Below are 19,245 nucleotides of genomic sequence, written 5' to 3' on the forward strand. Positions count from 1 at the left end.
GGTTTTCTGTAATCTTTCCTAATCTATAGAGGAGCGTCTGGGAACTCCATAAAGTTGGCCCCCTAATATAGCCTATGGCCTGTTGTGGCCTATTTATAAAACTTCTAAAAAGGTTACATGAATATATTGTCTCAAATAGTATATAATTAGAAGTTATAATCCTTATTCCAGGATGATATCTTTGCATGTTAACATCTTTTAAATTTCTTTATATGTTTTTTTCTTTAAAAGCATTGTAGCAGAAAATATAATTAAATAAAAAAGCTGATTTTAAATTAAAAAATTGTTTTGTGTTTTTTTTGATCATTGAGTTTTATCCACCCTGATCCTGAACTTGGATTTTTGATCTGCATTCCCATTGGCTTGACTAGTAGTATATAGTCCTATGTGTAATTGTTTAGATGCTTATTACAAATAAAGTATTTGGATACATACAACCTTTTTTAAAGTGAGATTTCATTTATAAACAGGTGATAATTATAAGATCCACATGCCACTGAAAGCCAAGCTATGAACAATACTCATCTTTTAGAGAACAGATTGTCTTTGGTTTGCAGTCTGGAAAGAATATTAAGTGTGTGCTATATAGTACTTAGAATTGTTCAGTTCTGTTTGTCAAAGAGACAGCTTTAACATAGCTTTTATGAATAATACGTTATATCTCCTAGTAAAATTAAGAGTAGGTTGAACAAAGGAAGATAACAGAGTTGCCAGACAAGATGTACTTTAGGTTGTTAGGGAAGACAGGTTCTTTGTATTAAAAGAGATTCTTTGGTGTAGTCAATTCTTGATGAGAAGCATTAAGAAAATATTAAAAGAGCAGATGCTTTGGGAGACTGAGACCTTTGGTTCAAATGTTGAAAGCAGTATCACTTGTAGATGGCTACCATAAGCAACCAGAACAAAGAACACGAAAGCAGGCCGGGGCTGATCAAAAACAAAAAAGACATGGTCTGCACTAGGGAAAAATTAAGGGGGGTCTGAGCTACAAGAACTGCCCTTTTCCCTAATTTTCTATCTTTGAATGTACCTGTGAGACTTGGGTAGTGGGCAGAATAGCAGGCAAGGTTTACAGAAAGAAGGAAGGTGCTACTGGAGAAACTTGCCATGCTCTTGCATGTTCTCAATGTGGGCTGAAGCCAAGGAACAGAAAATGGCTGGTATCTCTTTTTAAGGGGACAAATCATTTCTTTTTATGCTCGCTGCCTGATGTGGATCACTCCTGTGGGAGATGCTGCAGATTTCTCCAGCAGCAAAATCCACTCTAGTAAATGTGGACAGGAGGAGAGGGCAAAGGGAAGGGAGAGCATGGAAGGTCAAAGTACCGGGGATGTGTGAAAGAGGCAGGAGAACTACCAGCAGGAATATGAAACAGTGTTTACAGACGGAGAGAAAAAAATGAGAGGGAGAGAGGAAAATTTGGACTGAAAAAGAAGAAAAGGCAATTGTCAAGGTCTGGTGTTGAAGTGAGCTAAGTTGGGAGCTATCAATATTGCATGGTGTAGGGGCAGTTGCATTCTTTTGCTCTGCATATTTTGTAAAAGAATATGTAGGTGTTCGCCCAGTGCATTTGACTGCTACCTGGAAGTTGCCCTTGCTGATAAAGAACTGGAGTACTAATCTGTTTTTTATTAAATGCTTTCATTAGAGGATTTATTTTTTAAGCCTGTAAACTATTTCCATGTCAGCTATTCCATGCCACTGTTGCAGTGGCACAAAAGAGCTTGTCAGTAGAACTTGTATAAAGAAATACAGTTTAGCTTAACTTGTTCAGTGAGAAATAGAGGGGAGAAAGGGAAGAATTGGGGGTCCAAGTACAGTCACAGAATTATGATGGGATTGGGATTGTGGAGATGTTGTGGGATAGTTCTCATGATTGGAATACACTCTCATTCAGGAGAAATAGGCAGAGGAAAAAATGAGGTGGTGTTGCCCTGTATATAAGGGCATGCGCTCAGAGGTGTGGTATGAAGTAGAAGGTTTGTCAATTGAAAGCCTCTAGGTAAAGTTCAGAAGAGAGAGCAGCAGGGAGGATGGTATGGTGGGCATCTGCTTCAGGGCTCAAAACCAAGAGGAGGAGGTGGATGAGGCCTTTAAACAAGCGATGAAAGCTTTCGAATTGCAGGACTTCTCATGGGGCACTTCATGTTCCCCTCCCATTAGACATCCCAATAACTAAAGTGCACGAGCAGTCCAGCAAGTTCTTGGGGGGTGTTTGGGATAATTTTTTGATTCAGATGGTAGAGAGGCCAATGAGGGGGGAAGTTCTTCTTGACTTACTGCACATAAACAGGGCAGAATTGGTTTAGAATATGAAGGTGGAAGGTAATTTCGGTGACAGTGACCACGAGATGATAGAATTCAAGATCCTAAGGGAAGGAAGGAAGGAGAGCACCAGAGTAAGGACACTGGATTTCAGAAAAGTTAATGGAGGGACCTGGAGGGCATGATTCCTTGGGAGACAAGTCTGGGGAGGAGGTGGAGAGTTGAGGAGAGCTAGCTGTACTTTCAAGGACACCTTTTTAAGGATGCAGAAGGAAGCTATCTCAATGAGAGAGAAGAATAGGAAGTGCAGCAGGGGACCAGTCTGGCTAGACGGCAGTCTCTTCAAAAGTTGAAATTCATAGGAATCCTTCAGAAAGTATAAATTTGTTCATAGTACTAGGGGAAGGGTACAAGAGTATCAGATGGCACGCAAAGAGAAAGTTAGGAAGGCCAAGGAACATTTTATGATGCAGCTGGCAAGGGACATGAAGGGGATTTTATAGGTATTTCAAAAGTAAGGGGAAGACAAGAGACCTATGGAATCTGACCGCAGTGGTTCTCAACCTTTTTGGACTCAAGGCCCCCCTCGCTCCCATCCTGCGGCCTTCTGACGCTGCCAGTGTCCCTCGCTCCCAACCCATGGCAAGGGGACATGGCCCAGCCACTGCCACTTCCTTCAGGCCACTCTACTGCCCCCGACCCACTTCCCCTCCATCAGTGGGAGGAGGTGAGGGCAGCATGGCCCTTCTCCCCTGCCAGGGTCTGTTATTCCTCCCATTGCTAGCAGTGCGGCTGGCGAGGTGGCCCTGGTGGCGGCTGCGGCAACAAGTCTTGCCACACCCCACTCTGCCCTCCTGTGCTGGGTCCCATTGGTTGGTCCGGTCAGGCTGCAGCCCCATGCCCACTGTGGGCACAGAAATTGGGGGATAGGAAGCAGGCAAATGCCCCCCTGGAGGATCCCAGACTACCCAGATGCGTTGCCTATGCCCTCCCCACCAACTTATCTGAGGAGTACTGGGGGAGCTGCTCTCTACTGCTGCCTGGTGCCACGTGTATGTATGCACGTGCATTCATGCACATGGCACCTCCTGCCTTATCGGCCTTCTTCCACTCCCCCCAGGCCCCAACAGCCACTTGCAGGCTGGAACACTGACAGCCGGCAAGGGGAAGCTTGCAGTTTCCTGTGAATTTCTCCTTTAAAGAAGACTCCATGATCTTTTTATAAAGGAGAAAAATCTGTATTTTTCCATGAATCTGGTGGTGGCAGCAGGTTTAGCCTGGGTGTGAGCCGCCCCAGTGGACCGTGGAGATCACGGTTGCACCAGATCTGCAGTCCCCACGGATTCTCTGAAACCTGCTCGTGGCCCCACAGGAGGCCATAGACCCCTGGTTGAGAACTGTTGTCTTGTGGAATGTGGAAAGCAGTCTGATCAGAGATGATACAAAGAAAGTTAAAAGTATTTAATGCCTTTTTTTTTTACTTTGGTTTTCACAAATAGGGGCAGCTACCAGTTGATGTGCAGTTGACAGCAGAGATAGGGAAGGAGACAAACTGTTTAATGGCAGACCAGGTTAGGAATTACTGTATTTACTTGATTCTAAGACTATCCTGAATTCAAGATGACCCTCCCCCCCAACAATTTGATTCTATATATGGAAAATGTATATGTTTGTTATAATTTTTCAGATATAGAACCTAGTTATTGGAGGTTTGTCTTGAGTTTGTCCCATTCCCACTGCTACAGCAGGGAAAGAAGTGGCTGGGGGGATCAGGTGCCCCCCTTGCCTTCTGGCCTCCCAGCTTCTTCCCTTGTACAGGCAACCCCTGCTTAGGGCTCTTAATTGGTTCCTGAAAACCTGAGCGTTAAGCGAAACTGAAAGAATTTGACCCAAGATTCTGACTGCAAGTGTTTTTATTGACCCAAGATGGTGGCCCGCGCGTGTTCTAGCAAAACTTGCTAAGTGAAATCGGGTATCAATTTAAAATGAGGGTTATAGCCAAATAACATTAAGCAAAACAGCATTAAGTGGGGGTTGCCTGTAGTCCCTTCTCCCCCGCTTCAGACCCTGCTCAGAATCTGTTTCCTTCCCTGAGCATGTGGAAATGAGGGGCAAATTTGAAACACAAGGGTCCAAAACCACTGATATTTGAAATAAATGCGCCTGTAATAATTTGCATGTAGGTATGTACATACACCTGGCCACCAGGCAGTCTGGAGAGCAGCTCCCGCAGGTGATTCTGGTGGGGGGTGGAGGAACGGAGGAAGGGAGTTAGGCAGGGCACCCTTTCAGTCCTACTTTTTATGATCATATAGTTAAAAACTACAGTAAGAGCAGTTTTTGCTGGTTACCAACAAAAGAAAAAGTAAAATTTGCAAGAGACTTGCAAGGAACAGAACAGTGAGCAGGCCTGTCTCCCTACCTGCTGTTACATTGCTACTCAGGTACTTTATAACAAATAATTTTTTTTCTCCTTTCTTCTGCCTTTCAAAACAAGGTGTATGTGTGTTATTCTATGCCATGTTGTATGCAAGAAAATATTGCACCGCACTGACGCGTGTGCGTGCGGCATTGATTGGTACTAGTTTTCAGTAGTGCGCCTCAAGTTACAAGTGAAGTAATTTGCATCAAATGCTTGATCAGGGTGGCTTGAGAATTAGAAAGCTGTCATTAGTTCTTTGATCCTAGTCTTTGATTTGTGTATGGAATATAACATTGGGCAAAAGAGAATCTGGCCAGTTTTGCTGCATGGACCCAGGTTATCGTAGCCATTGGATGTTGCTGCATTGTTAAGTAATGTTTTAGCTCGTGTCTCTTTTTCTAAACCTGCTAACTGTGATTGTTGAACTGATATGCTTGAGAATTATATAACGAACACATTATTTCACCCTGGAGCCTTGGCAAATTGCAATATTGAGAATTATAGCATTTCTGTTGTGGGGAGGGGTCAGACTGGCAGACCTGTGCAGTGGCATATGCTGCTATCATCTAGAGACATTGAGCTCACGGTTATGAGCAGGGCCCTAAATCTTGGATTATATAGATTCATTTAAAACAACCTTCTATGTAAGAAACAGAATCCAGTTCAGATGATGGTAGGGAGGACCTACTAGTGCAAAGAAGGATCGTGGCAGCTGGGCAGTCTCTCTTTGGCCACTACTGCTTCTTGTAATGCACATAGTTGGCCGCATGTGGCCCATCTACGTGGGTTACCTCTACAGACAATTGAGTCTTTAGTGTGAATGTCCCTTACTTCATTGCTACGTGTGATTTCCAGGATTGTTCTTCTTTAGTAAGATTTGACTAGCATCATGCAACCCTTAAAGCTGTGTAAATATTACAGGTGAGATTCTCCACACAAAAGGAGTATGGATCACTTCCAGTCAGAATTAATGGCATTTTACAGCCTAGTTGCACTCCTGTAAATAACTTTATAAGATGAAGGGCAAAAGCAAATAGGTCCCATGCTATTTGCACAGGTTTAGATGACCATGTAACATCGACTCCTGTTGGCCAAGGCTCAGGGTCTTAGCCAGAAATGTGTGTGAATTGTATTCAAGATCTTTGACCATTTATATAATGTTTTTTAAGAACCCTGCTTCACCTTTCGATAGTTGTTTCTTGAAGATGAAATAAGAAAATAAACTCTCAAGAGCTTTATTCTTTGTTTCACTAGTACTTTCCCTTTCCTCACAGAGTGGGTTCAGATGGCACCAGCTTTATTTTCTAAATTCATCCCAAACATTCTTCCCCCTGCTGTGGAATCTGAGCTTCAGGAATATGCTGCCCAAGACCAGAAACTTCAAAGAGAGCTTATGCAGAATGGATTTACCAGGTAATAATCTGCCTTCAACAGCTATTGCAGTAGACACTACTATACTGCGTGTATCTTAATATTTTAGACTTGAGCCAAAATCTTTAAGTCTGGGTGTCTAAAATTAGGCTGCTTAATTTAGTTCAAGTGCTTAAAAAAGGTGAGTGAGTGTGAGTTTCTTCCTTTCTCTCCCCCTCCCTGAAAATTTGAGTACTTGCATATCCCACAGAAAGTAATAGGAATTACCCAGCAATCAGCATTGCTTTAATACCTGACATAAAGCAGATCTTCACTATCCTTGGAATGTCGGCATCTTGACAATTCAGGAAAAATAGCTGTGTGGTTGTCTATACATGATGCTTAAAAAATTGCTTTTAACCTTTTCCACTGCTCAGCCAATTGGCAATACTGTTTTAATATTTTAAGTAGATATTTTGAATTGTTTTCTATAAGGGACTATAAGCAGGGAAATTTGAGCAAGTCAGAAAGCTGGTGTCAGCAACGCCTGACCCTTCACTTTCTCATTTTTTTCTGTCCATGCTCACGGCTGCCTCTCGACCAGTGTTTTGTGTTTTTTTTTTTTGGTGAACTCGGAAGGTTGAAGCATACAACTTCTACCCCTGCATTTCCCGACTCTACTGCCCCAAGCTTATCTGTAGGAGTCAGAAATAACAATTAGCAAATCTTGCTCCTTTGAAAAGGAGGTTTGGTAGTCCGCACTTGGAAGAGAATGTTTTACTTGGTGGTAAACAGTACATGAACTGTATGAAAGTAAAAGCACCAAGGAGATGAGCATTTCAGGTTTACTTCAGGGTACTAGGCAGTTGCCTGTTGAATGATTGGGGGGAGGGGGCAGGCAGGGATGGAGTGCTGCCACCCACTGCCCTGTGCTGCTGCCGGTCTGCCTCCGGCCCTGTGCACCCCTCTCCCCCCCCCACAGTGCCGCCACTTGCCAGGTGTTGGGAAGGAAGGGAAGCTTGCATCCCTTCCACCCCTCGGTTCTGCGCTCTGCTGTCCCAGTCCATCCCTGCTGTCCCCCTCTGCCTCCAAGGGGGCTTTGGCCCCTCGTTCCCTGCTGTCATGGTGCTGTGCCATGTGTGTCTGTCTGTGCAGAGCACTCCGATTGGTTGTTTCAGTCATAATTGTGGTCGGCTGCTGAGATGACCAGTCAGACTGCGAATAAAGCATTGCAGACAGACAGACAGACTAAGCCTTTTATTATATTAGAAACTTACCAGGATTACTTCTGTATCCGTGCCACTGAAACTGACGTGCCCGGTGTTCCCTGTGTCTTATAACCGCTGCATGGCTCTTGCACTGCAGTTACTGTGACATGCAGAACACAGTGGAGGCAAGTCAGTGGAGAGTCAGGAAAGTGGGTGATGTTGCATGAGTCATGAAATGAAAGAGACTGTCAACAAAACAAATCCGAATAGAGGCAAACGAGTATAAATACAGCAAGAAAATGCACTCAATAATGAATTTTATTTTTCTCCACTCCTCAATTATAATAATTCTAGAGGTTACATATAACAGTGGCACATAGAACATCTCCTTGTAGAAATGTAATTATTTTATATAGTTCCAGGGTCCTCCAAGTCAGCTGATTATTAGTCAAAATAATACTGCAATATGTCAGTTTATCACAATTTCTGAGAAACTCATTATTTCTCCTCAACTAAAAGAATAGGCTGTCTTGTGCATTGGTTGTCAGGGTAGTGTATTGTGTGAAGCTGTTTTCCGTTATACAAAATAGCTATAAAACAAAGTTTCTGTCTTAAGATGTGGGTATCTTCAAGTGGTTTGTAGTCAGAAGTGGTCCAGTTTTGTCTAAATGTCAAAATGTCAATGTACAGCTTTCTGGGCTACTTTTAAATATCCTTGATGTGGGTGCTGGCTGGTGAAATAGAAATCCAGGTAATTTTTAAATTCAAACTGGTAATGCCAAAGAGTGTTCATTTACCTATCTTGTTAGGGCAGTTGGCACTTAGTATTTAATATTGAATTATGTATAGGGGCTACACCTGATCTTAATGTTAAGAGGAGTAAGACCAAGTACTAATGATACACTTAAGTATTTTTGGTGCCTATTGCCTTTGTATTCAAGTGACACTTCAAAGACTCACAGGGCCCATCCAGGCGAGCACGCACTTGTCTTGCCCCATCTCAAACCTCTTTGAGGTGGGGCAAGAGGCATGCATGGAAATGAAAAAATGTGCAGCGCAGGGAGAAAATTAGATCCCTGGATATTTAGACCCCTGGATATCCAGGGGTCTAAAAAAATCGAAGTTTAAAAAACCAGAGGCTGGGTCCTCCATAGCGACACTCTGGCTGCCAGAGCGTCTCTATGGTTGGCCCCTCGCCTTGGTGCTGAAACACGCAGTTAGCCAGGCCGTGTGTTTCAGCACCAGGGCTCCAGTGCCGGTGAATAAGGAGTCGGGGAGGCTGGAGGAGGAGGAAGGGGACCATGAGGGGGACCCTTGATGGCCCCTGCCCTGGCTGGGCCCTCCCCCTGCCCTGGCCGGCCTCATCTCCCCAAGCCCCCTGTGGTTCCTGATCCCTGCCCCCCCCCATAGTTTTTCAAATCAAACAACCCCCCCTACCCTGCCACTTATCTGCAGTTTGCCTGTCATCTGGCTCACTGGGGGCCCACCCGCACAGTGCGGGCAGGGTAACAGCCCCAGCCCAGGCCCTGCTGACCACCCCCGCTGTCCTGTGCTGCCTGCGGGGGGCTCTGCCAGGAGGCCCTGGAGCCCCCCCCGACCCCTGCTTCTAAGGTAAGCAGAGGCTTTTTTTCCGTTTTATTTGTTTGGTTTTTTTTAAGTGATGGTGCCTGGAGTTGTGGGGGTAGCCATGGGGGTGCAAGTTGGGGGGTGGGGCTGGGTGGGGTAGCGATTGGGGTGGCTGCAGCAGCTGGTGGGGGATGGGGGCAGGTGGGACGGTAATCAGGGGGCTGGGGTGTGGGCATGTGGGCCTTGCAGGGGGTGGTGGTAGCCCTTGTGGGGGCCTTTTGGCCCTCTTGTGGTGGGGGGCTGCACCTCTTGTGGGGGGGGCTGTAACCTCTGTGTGGGGGCCATTGCCCCTGTGGGAGGGCAGCAAAATATGTATTCATGAATTCATGAAACGTATTTAGAGTTCACTTTATTATGATAAGAGACTTGCATTAACACTGTAAGATGCATCAATAAAACATTGTCCAACTGATTGCTGTCTCTGTTTCACTCGCTCTCCCTCTTTATAGTGGTCTTTTGTTTTACTTGTGGAGGAACATGGATTTGGGGGTATTTTATAGAGTGACTTTGGGATTTTTTTTTATCTGCCACACCTGGAACATCTTCCGGGCAATAGCTGCCCAGATGACTGGTCAGGGGGCCCACATGGCAATAGTGCTGCTCAGTGGCCAGCCCTGCAACCACAGTCTACTGGCAGCTGGCCCAGAGGGGCAGATGCCTCTACTGGCTGTGCAGTCCCCATCCAGGTCTGGCAGGTGTGCAACAGGTCACAGCCAGGCAGCAGCCCCCACTGTCAGACTGCTGCAGTGGGTAGAGGGTGCAGGGAACTCTCATGGCTGCTTCAGCAGTCCAGCTGGCACAAGGGGTAGTGTCTCCAGGTACCAATTGGCTGGGTCCCAGAAGCTCCTTAGAGCTAGTAGTCCTGAGCTACTTGCCAGGGCAGCTTTTTATACCGCTGGGGACAGTACGTGTGCTGGCCCTGGGCTCTAGCTCCCCTTGGCTGCAGATCCGGGAGGAGCCAGGCAGGCTTATTTTGCCCCAAAGTGCACAATTCGCCCCACAACAAAGTGCACGTCTGAGCACGTGCGTGGAGGCAAAAAGCCCCAGCTCAAATTTGTACTGCTTCTATTTGAGCTGCTGCAAGCACGTGTGCTTGCATGTGTGGACGCTTGTAAATTACTCATTTCAAGGAAAGAGAAGATGATGTTTATATAAACTTGGAAGCTAATTCAAGCCAACTTATATTTCTCAGGTTGATACATTTGCAAAGTTCATATGTGGAGCAGAATTACCCAAGTTCAGTTTTTGAGGGAAAAGTCATTTAAGATGCCCCCTGCCCCTAACAGCCTCTCAAATTATGGTCTGTTCTGGATTATGGGGAGGTCTCTTACTTTGGGAGGGAAGGGCTTATATTTGATTTGATAATTGCCCATGTAAAATGAGCATGTAAAGTGAATTGTTACCAGTTGTGCTTATGGAGTTAGCTTTTGCAAAGACAAGTGGAATTGGCCCTTTTCATAAGACCCTCATTAAGTTTGCCCTAGATTTTAGAAAGTGAGATTGAAAAGGGCTTTAAGGGCATTTATCCACAAAATGACTTTAGATATTTAAGTTTTCCTTCTTTTTTTTGCCAGTAAAAATATTTGAAATGATACAATTACATCTAATAACTTAAACCTGGAAACCTGATTAAAAATATATAATTGAGAAGTTAAACTCTTTTTCTCCAGAGACCATGCATAAGCAAGCTTTTGCTGAGCTTTCTAGACGCTGGCAATATGCCAGGGGCTAATAAACTAGATTTGAAAGTTATTTTTTTATGATGGCATAGGTCAATAATTAATGATTCATAGTTTTATTGGAAAGATTTTAACTCTTCCCCTTCAGGTAATGCTGACAGTGGTTTGAGGGAAGGAAAACATTTAAAGGCTTGTATATGCAGCTGTTTCAGCATTGTTTCTGGCCTCACCCTGGACCTCCAGAGGATTAGTCAACTCGGAAAAGGTGCACCAAATCTAACCAGGCTGCTCATATTTATAAATGCATGTTCCAAGAAAATGAAAGATGTTGGTTTTGTCAGAGTGATTTGATAAGAATTTTAGTCTAGTACAGTGGTGCTCATGGGTTTGGCTCTATGGGCCAGATGAATGGTGTGGATTGGGCCCTGCTCTGTCCTGTGTGGCCCTGTGTGATCTGGTCCCCGAGGCAGGGCCATAGCCATGGGGCTCCCCCACAGATCCATGGACAGCTCTGCAAGCCAGATGACCCAGTGTCAGGGACCAGATCTGGACTGGAGGTTGAGCATGGAATATAAACCTGGAACATCTTAATTGCTAATCAGGGTTCTGAGATCTTTCAAAGCTCTCTCTTTATCTTGCCCACACCAGTCTTTCTCTTAGGCCTCCATATTATCACAGTTCTCCTGCACATTCCTCTCAAAGACTGATGTTGGGGCCACCTTTCTTGCTTCTTTCCTTTTATATTCCTTCGCTGGTTTTCCCTTGCCTTCCTCATCAGATTCTAACTGCTTGGCATCACTTTCAGGTCTGTACCCTGTTCCACCTTTCCCCATCTCTTACTACTTCTTCTCATAGCTCGTCCTGAGAATGCTGCTGGCATATTTTTCTTTACCTGAAAAGATCTGTTGTGTTTAGAGTGGATCATACCCCTCTGGCCCTGATCTATAATGAGATGCATGTGGTTGCTAGGACATACTTTCTAGGACATGCATTTTGTTTGCAGGAAGGAGACCTGTTTGTAAAGGACTTCAGAATTATTGGCATAACTTTCCTCAACTATTCTTGGGTTTGCTACAGACTTGTGGCCATGGACAAGTTGCTTAGGTGTGTTTTTTCACTTGCAAATGTGTTGCGTAATGGGACTTGAGCACATTCAATCTAGTAATTTTCTTTTAACTGAAATTTTAATTGATTTAACAAATAATACTTGTGGGGGAGAAAAGTGATTCGTTTTGAACAGGGAACACTGAGTAGGCTTAGCCTTTGGGTTATGTCATAACTTCTAATATAAATAATTTTTAATTTGCAAATATTAACATACAGTAGGGAAGAAATAATTAAAACTAAGGTCTGATGGATATGCTTGGAAAAAAGATGGCTTATATGCATACTGTGTCTGACAGGAAAGTACTAGCCTGTAGTAAGACTTATGCCTCTGTAGTCAACACTGGAATTGATCTATAAATGAACTATAATTTACTTGCTTTTTTTATATTTTAAAAACAGCCAAACAATGGCTTCTGGTTGCTCCATCAATAACTTTAATTCATGAGCAATAAAAAAATTGACTATGATATGCAACTAACATTAAGTTTAGGTGGTTGTTAATAACAACCTCCTCCTCCTCAATTTTACAATCTGCACATAATCAACCCTTTTAAGAGAAGACTTCCTTAGCAATATGACTGGAAAGTTTCCTCAAGCCATGTTGTGGCAGACCAGTGGAGGGGGGTACCTTCCAGAGAGGAGGCCTTTATGGACAACATCTTACCACCGTCTTGTCATCACAGACTTGCCAGCAAGCACTCCAGGTTCCTAGTGATCCTTTGAACTATAGTTTGGCAATTCCTGTTCTTTTAGGGGAAAAAAAATCCAGAAAACTGTCTTAATTTTAATGGTCAGAGGTACAGTTCAGACAGTCTCACTGTTGTTCTTGACAGGGTTTGGTTTTTTTTTTGGTTGCGTTTTGTTTTTTTTTTTGCATGTGGGAATATCTGCCATCTTCTGTTCAAGTGCACTAGCATTCTTAAAGCCTTAGGCTTTGAGGCTTACAGGCTTGAATTTGATTAGGTATTGAAGTTGCAAAAATCCATATTAGCGACTTTATAATTTAATTGTACTCATGACTTGTGTAATGTACATTCAGGCAGATGAGACAGTTATTCTGTCAAATAAATGTTAAGTTTCCTTCGGCATATGTGCATTAGACTGTAGGTAATTTCCTACGTTTAAAGACTAAGCTTACTAAATGCTGCTTAATATTTTAAATTGAAGATTAGTTCCTTTATAAAATGTAGATTATCATGCTATAAACTTTGCTAACTGCCTCTGAAGTCAAAGTGCCATGCCTATTTCATGAATGAGATTAAGCATCTATATTTAGAATATGCTTTGATGCAATTTGTTTTTATTGAGTAACTTGATTTCTTTTTAGTTATTAAATTTAAAATGCTTGGATAATATGAATGATTGGTTGGATAATTGGTACCATTTCATCTTGGATTAATATATTTAAATTCATAATTTACATACTGTTATATTTTGTTGTGCATATATGTAATGTTTTACTGAGAGAATTTAAATTATTTGTGCTATAATTATTAACATGACATGGGCAAAAGATATTGAAATAAGCTCTGTGGGTTTGCTATGTAAACTTTTGCAATTGTTTCTGAAACGTAGTAGTTCAAAATGTAGCTCTTATTTTGTTTATTACTACAATAAGAAAGCAAGTCAGGAAGGTCCTAAATAACTAGTGGGAGAGACTCATGGTTCCATGGAAGTTGAAGCAAGAACTTACAGGTGAGGGTCCTACAAAATATATTGACTTCTCTATGCTTCTATGGAAGGAAGTGTGTGGTTTAGGACCACATCTTGCTCAATTTTCTAAGTGTGCCAAACTGTCGGCATCTCCACTAATGTACATCCCACACCATTGTTTATCATTAGGAGACTGCTTCAAGATCTTAAGCACTTATAAAATGAGAAACTAGGTAGATTTCCTTGTCTATATGGACTACCATGACACAAATGAAATGGGATGCAATCCTGAACCTTTTGAAATGAGTGGGAGTTTTGCTAAAACTTCTGTTTAAAGAGGTAATATTCTCAAGTTGTACCTAATAATAAAGCCAGCGCCAGACTTCTGCAATTCTTGGTCTGGTAACTTTTCAGGTAGTTTTGTAAAAACTGATTTGAAGTGTTCAGATGTGAATGAAACTGTTTCCAACATGATGAAAGTATAGATGAGAAATTTCTTTTAACAGCAGATGTGTTATTATTTTGACAATTCAACCACTTTTTAAAATCAAGTTTAAGAATAAAGATAAAGTAAATAAACTGCATAATAGTTGAATCATTCTTTATAATAACAGGCATGTTGAATCATTCTTTATAATAACAGGCATCTTTACACATGCTCTGGAGTGGTAGGGGGGGCTTTAATGAGAGCGGTTCTTGGGAGCTGCTGTAATTAAAGTACCTACAGTGTCTCATGTATTCACTGTCCCTTGTTTCAAAATGGTGGCAGGGACACTAGCTAAAGCTTGTTTGACTAATTAGCATGTGTTGGAGAAGGCATCAGGCATGTGTAGGTGCCCATAGATTCTGGTATGGATTATTTCCTCGTTCACATTTCTAATTTGTTATCATTAAAATATTTGCATATGGTTTTAAAAGTTTCCATAGAATTTGATGACCCCCATGCTAACGTTGTGCTTCAAGGATATATAGCTTTTCTTTCTGATTTGGTGACGATTCTTTTTTCCTCCCTTTTTCCTCAGAGGTGACCAGTCCCGAAAGCGAGCTGGAGAGGAGTTAACTTATAGTAAGTAATTCTGTGACTGATTGCTGTTTATAACATTTTGTCAAAATGTAAAGGCCTTTGAGCTGCTTCAGTGCTGGCCCAGCTTGGATTTTGGATGCTTCAAACCAGTGAACTGAGAGAGAATATCACTTTCTAACCATGTAGCTCTTTTATGGGCAGGGGATTGATGCCTTAAACACAGAGAACAGGATAGCTGGTCACAGTATCAAAGATGATACACAGTGTACGGCTATCTTCCACGTCATGACTGGTAATGTAACCCTTGGTTCTGCCTGCGGAAAACTGCTGTTTAGTGTAGAGCATGTAGTAGAAGGCCACTGTCAGTCCGCTAGATCGTGGTGTATGCATAAGAGGTTTAATCAAGGGCCTGGTGAATCCACTTATTCAGAGTCTTGTGATCATCACACCAAGACCTTGGACATGTACACCTAGGCAAGAGTATGGATAAGTGGTGGCTGCTCAGGACCTACCATCCCTCTTTTAGACTGCTGAGACAGAATCCAAAGGCCAGACTGAGTTCAGACACTCAGTGCCTCGATGGTTGTAGCTTCTGCCAGAGCAACAGATGAGAACTGCTGTTGCCTGCAACAGCAAGGGTGCGTTCGTTAGGGTAATGTCCCTTAGTTTTTCTCCAGTCAAGGAGTACCCACAAGGCAGTGTGGAGCAGGGTTTTGAGGGGCTCTATACTCGCCTCACTGTGGAGGTGGCAACATTGTGGGATTTTATAGGAGCTACCCTGCCACGAGTTGCCCCACCATGTTGCTACCAGATCCTTCTGTTGGATGCAGTTTACGGTCGTGCCCAGGACCAGTAGAGCATGACCAACTTGACTAAAGGCTCCAAAGTTGCATCCAAGACAAACGGTCTCTATGCTGTTCAGATAGGAATAAACATAACTCTGGAGACAGCTTGTTACCCTTCTTTTTTTGTACTGAATAGAGCTCTAGTACAGAAGGAAATCAGGCCTTATCTTTTTTTTTTAAGTTTGTATCTCCTGTTAGTAAATCCCTTGAGGCTTTTGGTTATTGTTAGCACAGGGACAGGCAAAATGCATCCTGCAGCCTGGCTCTGGTCTACCAGGCAAATTCATCCAGCCCACGGGAGCCCACCAATTAATTGTACACCCCCCAATCTGTGTGCTTCACTCCCACCTTTGTGTGTGGGAGACCTCCAGCCTGGCCAGCACACAGCTTCTGGGTGAGGCCGCTGCTGCCACTGTTGCAGCTGCTGGGGGACCTGCTTGTCTTCCCTGGCCTTCCCTGCCTGCTGCCCGGAGCAGCTGCTGAAGTAGTAGTGGGGAAGGGCAGAGAGCTGCTGCTGGGCAGGAGCATGGGACTGGGACTTGTGGGAGTGCAGAGCCCAGGGCCTGGGGCTTGTGCCCAGGGTGGCGGTGGAAGTATGGAGCAAGGGTGGACAGGGTATGTATTTGGGGGGAGGAGGAGAGACCTCCTCTGGTGCACACTTCTCCTCCCACACACTCCCCTTCCCCCCTCCCCCATGGGCCCCCCCACATAACCTTCACTGCCTGCAGTGAGTGGGGGCATCCCCACACTAAGGATAGGGGAAGAGCCCCTTCTGCAGCTTTTGCTGTACCCCACTGCAAGCCTAGCAGATTCCTCCCCACTCCTCTCTGTCCAGCCTGCTCTGACGCATCCTCCTGCAGGCTGCTGGGGGCACACGCCTGTGTGTAGGAGAGCAAAGGGCGGGGAGTGGGAGAGGGTGCTGGGGGAAGAGGAGCTGCCGGCCCCATCATGCCAGGCACAGCCACAGAAGGGCGTGCTGCCTGAAATGACTCTTTTATAAGTTGCCGTGTCCATTTCTGTGTACACAGTTTTTACAGGTAACATATTGCTTTAGGGTGTCTCAGGAAAAGACAGTGCTGTAAGAGTGGAAGTAAAATTAATATGAGTTTTCTTTGACCTGTTTTTCTTCTGTCTGTGTTTCAGATGGCTCATCAGCATGTGCAAGCTCCAGAGGATACAGATAGTGAATGTACTGGATGAGCCTTTATTCCTAGCCAGAACAGACACTGGAGGAGCGCACATGGTATCCAGAGCCTCTGCTGGCAACTGCGGATACTCAGGAGCTCTATCATAAACTATGCCTGGAAGAGGAGTTGGGACTTTCTTCTTTATGTAATAAAATGTCAGTTGCTGCTACACTTGGGATGACTTCAAAAGATGTTACTCTTTGGTCTAGTCTCTCAAAGTTCTTACTCTGCGATTCTTTGAGGAATGCGCCTTGAGAAATGATCCTTTCTAAGTGGAAATTGGCAGCCAAAATCAGCAGCTTCCTCCAAAAAGGTTAGAATGGAAGGATCTTTTGCACTCTTTTCTTATTATGGACATTCTTTAAACTAGTCTGACATGTCAGTGTATTAGTTTTAAAACTTCAAGGTAAGAATAAAGATTCATTACTTTGCAGTATTTGTTTTTGAATACAAAATGGCGTCGCCTTTAAGAGTTGGTCCTATTCAAATGTAACTTCTGACAGGGCGTTTTGAATTCCAGATTTGTATCCTTTTTTAAAAAAATGTCTCCTGCTTCCACGTTTTAGGAGACCTGTTTCCCTGTGTCTGTTGTGCTCTGTGCCTTCAGCTTGTGCACTTTGCAACTTAATAGACCATATTTTGTGACTGCAAAATGTGTTCTTAAGAAAAAAAACTTGTGACATCTGTTCACAACATGCTGCAAAGTCACAAGTTTCTTTTGTATAGCTAGGATATAAATTTAAGGAGGAAAGAAGGAGGTTATTCTAAGTGTTGCTACAAATAATGGTATCTTCTGTCCCTTTTTGTCTTGTATATTGGTGTTAATGTTGGGACCAACTCTTGAAAACCCACCTTTCTCCCCTTTAACCTTTCCTTGACTCCACTGGCTTCCACAGTATTTGCAATAGATTCCTGCGAGTACTCCAAAATGAATGCAATGTTGAGATGTTTTATGTTAAGTGTCATTTAGCTGCCACTGCTAAGTCTTCTATTTATTTTTTTAGAATGGATTATGGGCAAGATTCTCCAGTCTGTTATTCCTGCTATGTGCTTTTATTTCAGCACTGAGCAGATTTAAATTGGTCTTAATCGGTCAGTGGGTGACTGCACCTACAAAAGACTGTTAGCCACAGCAGCATATGCATGATGGGGGCCGGAGTGACCTCAGCCCTTGCTCCTAATCAGGCAGAGTAAGATGCATATCAGCCTTCAGGATCAGGGATAACTCTCTCGTGTGCGTGCACGCACACAGACCCCTTCCAGATTTGTTGAGCTCAGCTGGACTGGTCCGCTAGATGTGGACCTGTAGTATGGATCCGAAATAATTGAGGTGAGTTTCTGTTTGCAGTGTAGGCTATCTTACTCTTTTTTTTTAATTTGAAAGAAAGGTGCTTGAAAGACCAATTTAGCTACACAGATTTCTTGTTATCTTGGTTATATCAGGTCTTTCTCTGCTGAAGCAAAAGAAGATTTGCAGTTCAGTCACATACCACTCTCTCACCTTCAGAGACTTCTCCAAGCTTGCATGAGTTCTCTACGGATTGCAGTAGAAAAAAAAAATAGACATGCGGCAGGGACAACACGTTCTTTTCCTTTCTACTTTGCTCTGTAGACCGATTTGTATCTAAATGAGTCCAGATCTACCATATAGGGGATACCTTTATTGACAAAGAAGGGAAAACTGAAAGGACACTGTCAAGATTGGCAGACCAGAGTCTGACCTATCTATATATTTCTTTGCATGTTTGCAAAGCCTGTTTAATTCTTGGGAGTTTTTTAAATTAAAAATAAATGTTTTTAGTGTTATGGGGTTTTGAGTCCCGTCCTGTCCTGTCTCCTTCCCCACATGCCTGTTTTTGGAATAATGCCAGCAACCTAGCCTTCACGAGCAATTTGGCAAAGGCAAACCCCTCAGGGTGAGATATTCAGAGTTTGCCATAACCCCACTCCCTCAGAAGTTAACAGTACTATTGTCAGCTGTGATTTTAAAAGCAGAAGTAAGCCAACGTTAAGAGCTTTTTGAAAATCCTACCCGAGTATACACAATGGAGGAAGTAACGAGCAGTAATAAGGAACATACAGTTGATTCTGACTTTGCCGGCGTTTAAGTGTGATCAAGAATGGAGTTTTTAAAAAATCAGATTTCAAAATGAAACCTTTGACAGTGTCCTCATGTTTACAATTATAGTGTGTGTTGTTATGGCAAATATTCTTGAGCTAAAAATATATACATTAACTGGTTAAAGTTTACTACAACATTACCATTCTACTTTATATAATACAGTACACAAGCTCTCGGCTCTATCAAGCAGTCATGATTTGTTTCTGTATTTTGAAAAGATTTTTACTCATCTAGGGTTTGTAAATAACGTGTAGGACATATTATGCCTCCTGTTTTGAGACAATGGTTTTAACTTACTCATTTTCTGTTGTGTTATGCTTACAAACAATAATCCCTTTTAGAACAGCAATTCCTTAAGGTTAAAACAAATCCTCCTAATGTGGACAATGTATGCACACTAACAGTACTTGAAAGCTTTTTGCCCCTATGTAGCATTCTCATTTGGTCAACAAAACATGAGAAATCTCCTTGTAAAGCTTTGTATTATGTTGTAAATTGGCATTAAAAATTTCTGTATGTTTTGGCATTATGAACTTAATGCTGAAATAATGTTCATCTTGTCTTGAAGTTTTATCATTGTGAACCAAGCATGGAATAGGATATGACATTATATACTAAATTATTTTGTCTCTTTGTAAATTTATATTTTACTTGCAGTAAAACGAACTTGGTCAATTTGAGTATTGGTACTGTAAAGCCACAACTACAAGGCAGCATGGTCCTAGCTACGGTAGTTGCTCTAACCAAATAATAATCC

The 19,245-nt window shown here is 43.0% G+C and overlaps 1 protein-coding gene across 3 annotated transcripts in view; it reads left to right on the forward strand.

The window, feature by feature from the left end:
• CACUL1 (CDK2 associated cullin domain 1) overlaps positions 1–19,009 on the forward strand; it is a 78,727-nt gene extending 59,718 nt beyond the window's left edge. For 2 of the 3 annotated variants that reach the window (XM_090057745.1, XM_090057746.1), the window contains 3 exons: positions 5,962–6,100; positions 14,333–14,376; positions 16,323–19,009. In XM_090057745.1, coding sequence (XP_089913871.1) covers positions 5,962–6,100; positions 14,333–14,376; positions 16,323–16,363 — 224 coding nt within the window. In that variant the 3' untranslated portion in view covers positions 16,364–19,009. The remainder of the gene's footprint in view (positions 1–5,961; positions 6,101–14,332; positions 14,377–16,322) is intronic. The other variant, XM_090057747.1, reaches the window with a different exon arrangement.
• The last annotated feature ends 236 nt before the right edge of the window (positions 19,010–19,245 follow it).

The sequence above is a fragment of the Crocodylus siamensis genome, chromosome 7 (genome assembly GCF_052110815.1).
Source record: "Crocodylus siamensis isolate JL-2025a chromosome 7, ASM5211081v1, whole genome shotgun sequence".
Classification (NCBI taxonomy): domain Eukaryota; kingdom Metazoa; phylum Chordata; order Crocodylia; family Crocodylidae; genus Crocodylus; species Crocodylus siamensis.